The sequence below is a fragment of the Brassica oleracea genome, chromosome C9 (genome assembly GCF_000695525.1).
Source record: "Brassica oleracea var. oleracea cultivar TO1000 chromosome C9, BOL, whole genome shotgun sequence".
Classification (NCBI taxonomy): domain Eukaryota; kingdom Viridiplantae; phylum Streptophyta; class Magnoliopsida; order Brassicales; family Brassicaceae; genus Brassica; species Brassica oleracea.
Genome location: NC_027756.1, coordinates 7527218 through 7537704, shown reverse-complemented (window position 1 = coordinate 7537704; position 10487 = coordinate 7527218). Strand labels below are relative to the sequence as shown.

The 10487-nt window shown below is 32.5% G+C and overlaps 1 protein-coding gene across 1 annotated transcript; it reads right to left on the bottom strand.

The window, feature by feature from the left end:
* Window positions 1-5712: 5712 nt before the first annotated feature.
* On the bottom strand, window positions 5713-6900 carry LOC106314235 (putative F-box protein At2g16290). The gene has a single exon (XM_013752144.1). It carries the CDS (start codon window positions 6898-6900, stop codon window positions 5713-5715), a length of 1188 nt encoding a protein of 395 aa, XP_013607598.1.
* Window positions 6901-10487: the final 3587 nt, after the last annotated feature.

Below are 10487 nucleotides of genomic sequence, written 5' to 3'. Positions count from 1 at the left end.
AAAACTTCCAGGAAGACTTCCAGACGACTTCCAGGAAATCTTCCAGACGACTTCAAAGAAGTCTTCCAGACGACTTCCAGGAAGTCTTCTGACGGAGTCTTCTCCCATATCTCCCCTTCATAATAGATCTTAGCGTTTTGGTAAGTTTTTATGTCTGATTTTTCTTCATATGGTAACCTCCTGTTGCATAAAGTTCATATTTTTTTCCCAAACTAAAACTCTCCAAACCCACTCTAATCTCTTTGACTTGAAAACACTAAAATTTATATGAATTTTTCATTTTTGTCTCATGTCTTTCTCACTAATCTATCTTTTTGTTGCAGGTTTTTAATCAGATGGTTCTCATCTTCCACTTGGATATGTACTTTGTGTGTTCTATAAAAGTATGTCTATCTAATTTTCCACTTATTTTCTCTGTTTTTAAGTCATTTGAACGTTTTTTGATATGATATGCATGTTTTTCAGATCTAGGTTTGATATACATGTTTTTTAGATCTGTATACAAAAACTAACGTAGAAGACTTCCACAAAAGTCTTATCAATTAGTTAGAAACTTTACTAAACATGAATGTTGCTAACCTCATAAATATCACCAATTAAGTTATAAATTTCATTCAGTAGCCCAATATTGACTAATATACATGAATTAACAAAAAAAAATTAAAAAGTCTTTATAGTTTTAGAGAAAATGAAAGTTTATTAAACATTGACGTAGACGACGAAGTCGTCTGGTAGACTTCTAGGAAGTCGTCCATTTAGCTTAGTTTTGCAATTGATTTTTAACCTAGACGACTTACATGGAAGTCGTCCATCTTTGTTTGTTAAAAAAAAACTCGAGACCACTTGTCTAAGAAAATCGGGTTAATTTTGCATTTGACCGGATTGTGTCAGAAATTTGAACTTTTCCAGACGACTTACACGGAAGTAGTCCGTCCGACGACTTACATGGAAGTCATCCAAGATAAGCAAGGTTTGACCAGAATCTCGAAATAAAATCATGAACGACTTCAATGTAAGTCGTCGGACGGACTAACCTGAGACGACTTCCATATAAGTCGTCTAGGTATAACAAAATATTGATTTTTTAATTTTCTACTGGACGTCTTACGTGTAAGTCGTCCAGGAAAAACAAAATTTCTGACACAATCCGGTCAAATTGAAACCTAACCCGTTTACCCTAGACGACTTACATGGAAGTCGTCTAGAATTTTTTTTTAAAACAAAGATAGACGACTTCCATGTAAGTCGTCTATAAAAACACATTTAAAAGTCAATTGCAAAACTAACCTCTGCATTGACCAGAAGACTTCCATGTAAGTCGTCTGGACGAACAGATCTGGGAAAAAAGTTGATTTCATTGTTTCAACCAGTGAGATAACTTTTTAGCACACATAAGTCTTTTCCAAACATCCAAAATGATCCACCAAGAATCGTAAGCTTCAATTTCTCTATGAACCATAAAAAAATTAGAATCAAAATCTTGGGTTTTTTTGGATGAATATGGAGAGAAAGTGAAAGAGATGTTGTTTTTAGTTCATAAGAATTGAGAAATAAAGAGTGTAAATCAATTTTTAGATGCATTAAGAGATTCAAATTGGTTGTTCATGGTGGTTGGTGTATTGATGGCAATGACAATATTGTGAATAATTGAGGAAGATGAGGGTGATAGAGTAAAATATGCGTTTTCAAAAAAAATAAAATAAGTGATGACATTTTCGTGAATAATCTGAACTTTTGGGATGAAAGAGGCAAGTCAAAATTCCAAAAAAAAAATGTTAGTTTTGTGTTTGACTTCAAGTTTTGAGTCATATTTGCAAAAACCCCAATTATAAACTATGAAAAGATTACAAATATGATTGTCTACCTCACAATTCTGTGTCTGGATTCATGTCTGAGTGTATTGTCTGTATATGTATTATTGAACAATGAGTCAAATCACCTGATCCACGTCTCTCAACTTTTATATATGAAAATTTCAGAATTTTACTTTCAAAATTAAATCTTAATGTCTACAAAAAAGAAAAAATAAATAAATAAATATGTATAAATAAATAAATAAATATATATATATATATATTAACAAAGTTCCATTTTCTCTCTGATAACTACCCCAGCATAATGTACTTATTTGTGCTGGTTAGTTCACAACTAGGGTCACGCCGGAGGAAGACATGTGAATCGATAACGTCGAATAAAGTCGATGATCAAATTAAGCAAGACAAAGGAAGTGGGAAATCGGCCAATTCCAACATCAACAAAGGCCAACGGTCGCGATCAGTACATGAACATGTTAGCTGTGCGAAAACATTCTTCAACTAATACAAAATTCAATTTTCATACTTGAACTCTCAAAATTTGGTTTTACCATACATTGACATAATTTCCGTTAGTAAACGTTGAGTTATCGTTAACCAATAACAGAAAATCGGCTAATTCATACATCACCAGGGACCAATGGTTCGGATCAATACATAAACACTTCACCTGTGAAAAAACATACATCAACTAATACAAAATTTAAATTCAATACATGAACTTTCGAAATATGGTTTTAACATACACTAAAGCTTGACATACGCTTCCGTGAGGATATTTTGTTGTTAATTTTTTATAAATTATTTAATGACATTTTTAAATATATAATTTTTTGTTCATTGTTTTGTTCCTACACATAAAACGGAAAGATCATATTCAAATCCTACCTGAAAATTTATAATACCCGAACAAAGCATAATTTCAAAACCTAAAAAAAAACTCGATATCCGAAAGAACCAATCCATACCCAACCGTATACCTGATATCCATATATAACTGATTATGTTAAGAAATAAAAAAAAATTTGTTAACTGGTTTGAATTCTTGTCGCGGATGGAGAAAATTCATTCAAACATATGGAATTATTATGGTTAACACGTAAAATAAACGTTGTTGAATTATTATGACAAATATAATTAATGAAGTAGTTAAGAAGTATGAAAAAGAATGTAAAACATATAATAAAATACTTAAATATAGGTAAGTTATGTTTTATATTTCTACAAGACATGCTGTCAAATTATTTGGAGAAAATGCAATTAATAAAGTAGTTAAGTTGAGCGAAAATAAGGAAAGAAAAGATATAATAAATCTGTTAAAAATAATGTTAGTTTTATTTTTTACTTAAATTTATTAAAATAGATTTACCTAATTCCACTAGTCAAACAATAGCGAAAATAAATTGTTTGTCACGTGTTGATTAAGTAAAGTTTTTATTGTATTATGTAATAATTAAACCGTAGTAGGTAGGAATTAACATAGAGAAACGAGAATGTTTAGCTTATCGAAAACATACTCTTTTCTCTCTGTTCAATTTTGTTTTTTTTTTCGTTGTTAGTGTTTTTTTTTGTTGAAAAAGTTGAAGAAAAAAATTAAAGAGAAAAGCTAACTAATGAATTACATAAGAAAGAAATCGTTTGACCTACATGATTTATTTTTCTCATCCAATTACCACGTAATACAGTTTAATTATCACGTAATACAGTTTAATTACCACATAATATAATAAAAACCTTACTTAATCAACACGTGACAGACAATTTATCTTTGATATTATTTGACTAGTTGAAATTAGGTAAATGTTAAGCTTTATTGTATGTTAAAACCAGATTTCAAAAGTTCATGTATTGAATTTAAATTTTGTATTAGTTGATGTATGTTTTTGCATAGGTGAAGTGTTTATGTATTCATCCGTACCATTGGTTCATGTTGATGTATGAATTAGCCGATTTTCTATTACCGGTTAACGACAACTCAACGTTTGACTTACGGAAATTAGGTCAATGTATGATAAAATTAAATTGTGAAAGTTCATGTATGAAAATTAAATTTTATACTAGTTGATGTATGTTTTCGCACATGTAACATATTTATGTATTAATCGGGACCGTTCGTCCTTGTTGATGTAAGAATTGACCGATTTCCGCAAAGGAAATCAATGATAGAAGATACAAAAGAAAAAAGAAGTTAATCTTTTAGCAAAAAAACAAAAAAAAAAAAAACAACTACCCCAGCATAGCATAGGGTGACCATGTGAGTGACACGTCAACTCTACCCTCAGTCTTCACAACTATGTTTTGCGTTCTCAGCTGTGGGCTTGCATCAATATTGCCGCCCATTATAAATGCGAAATCAACACATTCTAACTAAGATCACAGAATATTTCATTTGGCTTATTCAACAGTTGAACTTACGTTGTTGCCGCTTTAGCCCAAATCACTAGGCATGTCTGGGCGTTCTGATTCGGATCGGGTAGTTCAGATTTTTGGGTTTTTAGAAAGAGTGTCGGTTTGGGGTGAGGTTTACTCCTCGACCAAAGAAATTGAAAAAAGCAAGACTAACAAGTAGAGGTGGGCATAACCCTAAGCCAAAGAAGGGTTTGATTCCACCTCAACTGAAAGAGAGTCGGTAGCAGAACTTGACTAAGTAGCTGCAGAGTTTCGCTCAGCTGATAAAAGACCATATTTTGAAAGCCTATGTTGTAACCGTTTTTTCCGGGAAGTGTAACAAAAAAAAATTACCTATAACTCTTCGTTTTGTTTAAGTTCTGTGTCGGTAAAAGATTAAAAAAAATCTCTCTATCTTTTTCAATGTTCAATTTGAAGCTTATTATGCGAAAATCATACGCAAATATAGGCAATTGGTTGGAATCTCTATATCTTTATATTCTTATAAATTTTAAATTTATTGTTTCCTATTCTGCAAGCAAGTCAATTACTGAAGTAATAGATCAATTGGTTGGAATCAAATCTATTCTTATAATTAGTGTAATTATGGTTACAGTTTGTATATTTAATAGTTACATTAAAGATACGATTTTGAAGATATTCTGTTTTGATTAATAGCAGATATTGGATTTTGAGTTTGTATTTATTGATTTGTTTTTTTATAAAGCTTAGAAAATCAGTGGGATGATTGGTTGGTTGATACATCCTATAAAGAAAACTAATAAGCTACGTTAAATATGATGTATTTTTAGGTTCATTTAATGACATTAAGTTTAAATTTCATTAAGGAAAACTCATTAATTTAACTGGAAAGGACAAGCATTAAAATAGGTAGGTTCATTTAATGACATTAAATTTAAATTTGATTAAGAAAAACTCATTAATTTAACTGGAAAAGACAAGCATTAAAATAGGTAGTTTAATTTAATTCTCAATGGCATGGAAGTGTAAATAAGTTAGAAAATTTAGGGGTATTTTTTAAAGGGTACTTCTCTTTTAATAATATAGATGTTAAATCAAGCATGTAAACGAACATCATTTGTAAACAATATGCATTACCGAATTTACCGTATAGAAAAGTATACTTGTTATTTGAACGAGAAAATTAATGAAGAACTTATTTATAACTAATTGGATATTTAAGATATTTATCTAAATTTTAATATTTGTTTTATATATCATTACACTTCTCATTCATGGTACGCAGAGTACGGTTTTGATACCACAAATGTGGTCTGGATCAAAACCAAAATTTGCTTTGATGCTAATCAAAGCTCTTCTTCAGAGCTAAGAAAATTTGTTCTGATACCAATTAATAGGTCCCAACATCTTAAGAAACAATTTACTGCAATTTTCTTTTTCATTCTCCATTCCAAATACATTGATGTCTATAAATACAGAGGAAGACAAAGTAACCCATGGCCATTAGTGAAAGGACAAATCCATTAACTTAGAAACAATTATAATACCACCTCTTCCTGCTCCAAACCATTGGTTTACTTTGGTTAACCGGTTGAGTCTCATGATGTAGAACTGTCTGCTGGATTCGGTGCGTCAGAATTCCGCAGGACAACAAAGGCTCTCGATTTTTGCCGAACATATAGCCTCTGCATTCAGTAAAAGCATTACTGGTCTTCATGGTTTTTAAATCAAACACAAAGATACTCTCACGGCAGTTGTTCGGTTCTTTGAACACAACGGAGTTTCCTTTCATACCGGGAAGCTCTTTCGCCGAGCAGCACAGACTCCAGTAACAACCAAGAAATACCACTCGGTCCTTTATGTCATTAATACGAACCCATCTCCTCTGGCCATCTTCTTCAAGCCTAAACAATCTAAACCATGAATGCTCATATTCATTACAATCCATTCCTAGAGTAAATCTCTGCACCAGGAAGAGCTCATCACCTGACACAACCAGTCTCTCATCATAAGTCTCGCGAGTCAATGTGACTGCTTGGATCTCAGTAATTTCAAATGAGGGTTCGATAACAAAAACATGCCCTTGCCCACTCATATCAACAACATAAAATTTGCCTTTGAATGAAACCATATCTCGATATGCTGTAAACCTACCCTCGAGTTTAGTCCAGCCCTTGTCACAGCTTCTATACATCATTAAATCCCCCAACACTACAGCCACTACTGCAAATTCTTTACCGTCCAAAGGAAGAAACGCAACTCTATTTGTATAACTCTCAGTTCGTGATCTAGAGGGACGAAAGAAAGAAAAAAAAACCTTGTAGGAAAAGCCCATGAAGATGATTTGAGAGCTACGAGTGTTGAGAGTTGTCACATCTTTATATCTCCAACTACCATCATGAAAAGGGCACATCGATACCTGTTCACCTGATTCTCCCTCGCTCACTCCAATCAACAGATAATCAGTACCAAAAGGAGTCTGGAATCTGAAAAGGAAAACTGCAATCCTTTTTAGTATGCACTGCTTGAACCAAGGCTTGTGATTGAAAACAGGTAGAAGGCTGTTAAGGCCTAATCCGAGCCTATAGCTCGGCCGAGGTATCGCTGATCGCCACGAGCTACAGACGGAGCGGAAGTGAACAATCTCAAAACATGTCTGAGAACGACCACTGATTAGTTCCAGCAAGTCTTTTGGAAGCAACGACCAGTCTGCCATGGTTAGATCTGGCTATATTGGAAGGAGCTAAAAACACTTGAAAACTTAAGGTGAGATGTAAGTTAGAGAAGAAGTCTTTGTTTATGTTCTGTTTTTGTTGCTTTTTTTTTTTGTTATTTCAGCCAATGAAGAAGTCACAGTCAAGCCTGTCGCAAAGGCTACAATTTTCTAATGATCTTTTTTTTCACGCTCACACATTTTTTATAATATAATATAGAGAGCCTTCGCATGGAATCCCGCCTTGGCATATCTGTGTTTTTTTACTTTAACTATTTAAAACTAAAAGGAAAAAGTAATCTGCATAACGAGAAGTTGTCAAACAAGGTGAAAGGAGTAACTTGGATTCACATATATATTATGATTATCGATGATAGTGTTGGCAGGGGCGGCGAACCGAAGAACCATTTTTGTGGGTGCAAACCAAACCAAAAAATAAATAAATTTTTAGTAACAATCTCAAATATATTTTTCAATATAACAAACTAAACAGTAATTAAAAAAGAGTTATTCATGGGTTCACCTCCTAGGGTGAACCTCTAGGTTCACCAACCAATAGGATTTCATTATTTCAAATTATATCTTTTAAAAAAGGAAACAAAATATTAACAAGTTATATTATGTTTTTAAAATAAAAAAAAAGTGAAAAAACAATAGCAGCTACAGAAAAAAGAATTAAAAAAATATTTTTAACGTCGTCAGCAAAACACTAAACCCTAAATCCTAAACCCTAAACCATAAATCCTAAACCCTAAACCCTTGTGTAAACCTAAACCCTTGGGTAAACCCTAAACCATTGAGTAAACTCTAAACCCTTGGGTAAATCCTAAACTCTAAATAAAAACATTAAACCCTAAAACTCTAAACCCTAAATCCTAAACCCTAAACCATAAATCCTAAACCCTAAACCCTTGTGTAAACCTAAACCCTTGGGTAAACCCTAAACCATTGAGTAAACTCTAAACCCTTGGGTAAATCCTAAACTCTAAATAAAAACATTAAACCCTAAAACTCTAAACCCTAAATCCTAAACCCTAAACCATAAATCCTAAACCCTAAACCCTTGTGTAAACCTAAACCCTTGGGTAAACCCTAAACCATTGAGTAAACTCTAAACCCTTGGGTAAATCCTAAACTCTAAATAAAAACATTAAACCCTAAAACTCTAAACCCTAAATCCTAAACCCTAAACCCTTGAGTGTTTTAGTGTTTATTGATTTTGATTTAGAGTTTAAGATTTATCCTAGAGTTTAGGGTTTACCCAAGGGTTTAAGGTTTAGGATTTAGGGTTTAGAGATTAGGATTTAGGGTTTAATTTTTTGCTAATGATGTTAAAAATATTTTTTTTTTGTAATTACTACTATTTTTTATTTATTTCTTTTTATCTTTTAATTTTAAAAAGATAATATAATTTGACAATATTTTGTTTCTTTTTTAAAAAAATATCGAATATGAAATAACACAATCCTATAGGTTCACCCTAGGGAGTGAACCCAAGAATAAATCATTAAAAAACTGATCGTTAATCCAATTTCGCCGATCTGTCTTCACAATGTACATTGCTAAAAACATCTTTCAAGAATGGTAGTTGCCACTGACAAATCAAAGCTAACTTCCAAAGCTTACAAAATCAAAGGATGTGATAGATGTCTCCTGTATCCACCAATATACCAGCAAGATATCCTAGACTCTTTAGATGACTAATTCTTTCTTGAAGGCCTGTCTATTGTACCAGACGGACTCGGTTATTCGCAATGAGAATTAGATACCCACACAAACGGATAAAACTAAATTTGGTAGTTTCAAACCTGAGTGTTTAAAATTTTTCCAAGCCCGCAGTACCATTCGATCAAGCTTGTGTTTTTTTAATCCCGTATTGTTGCTAGTTTTGATCCAGTTGTTAAGTAGCTGTTGAGGAGCATTGCATCACATCCACGAAGACAAGATCTGCTATGATTTTTTCAAAAATTAGAATTTGGATTTTTCTTATTTCGAATAGCATTGACGTTGTATACATAAGAAACGTTGATGTTATTGAGAAACCTTGAGAACAAGAAAATTACAATATTGAGGTGAGGATAATTGATGAGACGACGGCATTCCTGTTTATGGGAATTGATTTACAGAGTTATAATAGAGAGGGGAGGATAATTGAATGAAAAGTAGTGGAAATAATGGGCTAAGGGACGCTAAGGGAAATATTAATTTTAGGGAATTTTTTTTTTTGACATCAAAGTCCATGTATTATTAATTGGATTTTTAACGTTAAAACCCCTCAACTAAGTTTGTTTTGGGTAAAAACCCTCAAACTAAGTATTTAATAAAAAAACCCTCAAACTAACGTTATTTAATGAATTAAACCCTATCAGGTCATAATTATCATTACTACCGGTAAATTTTTAATTTAGGGGTTTCTACATTAAGTAAACAAGTTGAGGAGTTTTACCTTTAAATTTTTTTTTAAAAAAATAAAAATTTTATAATATTATTTAAAAATTAGTAATTTTTTTTTGACAACATAAGCGAGAACTAAGTAACTGAACCGCGCGATTCAGAAAGCCAAACCGGAAGTATTGAATCGACATATAACATAGCTGAAGGAGAACTCCTTGCACCACTTGCAAGCTTGTCTGCCATAGTATTATGTGCTCTTGGAATATGTCTGATCCGGTAGTTAGGGAAGAAAGTCTTACTGCGTCTAAATTCTTTATATAATTTTTGTTATATTTTTTCGGTTTTTACATTTTTAATTTATACATATATAATGTTGATGTTAAAAACACATCAAACTCATATATTTACAAAAAAAATTAAAAATGCTAATTTTGAAAATTTAAGTTACTAATTTTTAGATAATATTATAAAATTTTGAATTTTTTTGATTTTTAATGGTAAAACCCCTCAACTATGTTTACTTAATGTAGAAACCCCTAAACTAAAGATTTACCGGTAGTATTGGTAATTATGACCTGTTAGGGTTTACTTCATTAAATAAAGTTAGTTTGGGGACTTTTACATTAAATACTTAGTTTGAGGGTTTTTACCCAAAACAAATTTAGTTAAGGGGTTTTAACGTTAAAAATCCTTATTAATTCAAGTCAAAAGGTTTGCCTGTGGGGATAACCAAACCGGAATCATATGGTTTACATGGGAGAAAATAGAATTTTGAGCTCGAGCACCTTTTGCAAGGAGATCGGCCCTAACATTAGGCTTTCTTGCAATGAAAGAAATCGAAAAAGTAGAGAAAAAGGCTCGTGTGTGTTCAAAGTCGTTCCATTCAGAGGTAAGAATTGGCCATTCTTCTTCTTCATTTATCAGCTTTACCAGCTGAAGACAGTTCGATACGAAGGACATATTTTTGAATCCTAGTTGTAGAGAGCATCTCATTGCACAAAGCAAGACACTGAACTCTGCATGTAGGGGAGATAGAACCTGTTCTATCCCAAAAGAACCGTAGATATGTGTATCTGGTTCGAAGTCAAAGACGCAACCGCCACCAACAAAGTTAGAGTTCTTCACCCAAGACGCATCCACTTGGCATCTTGGAAATGGTGAATCACTTACAACATGTTCTTGGTCCTGAAGAGGTG

Excerpts from the sequence above, each read along its gene's own strand:
- LOC106314235 (XM_013752144.1), bottom strand. The coding sequence starts at position 6,900 with ATGGCAGACTGGTCGTTGCTTCCAAAAGACTTGCTGGAACTAATCAGT.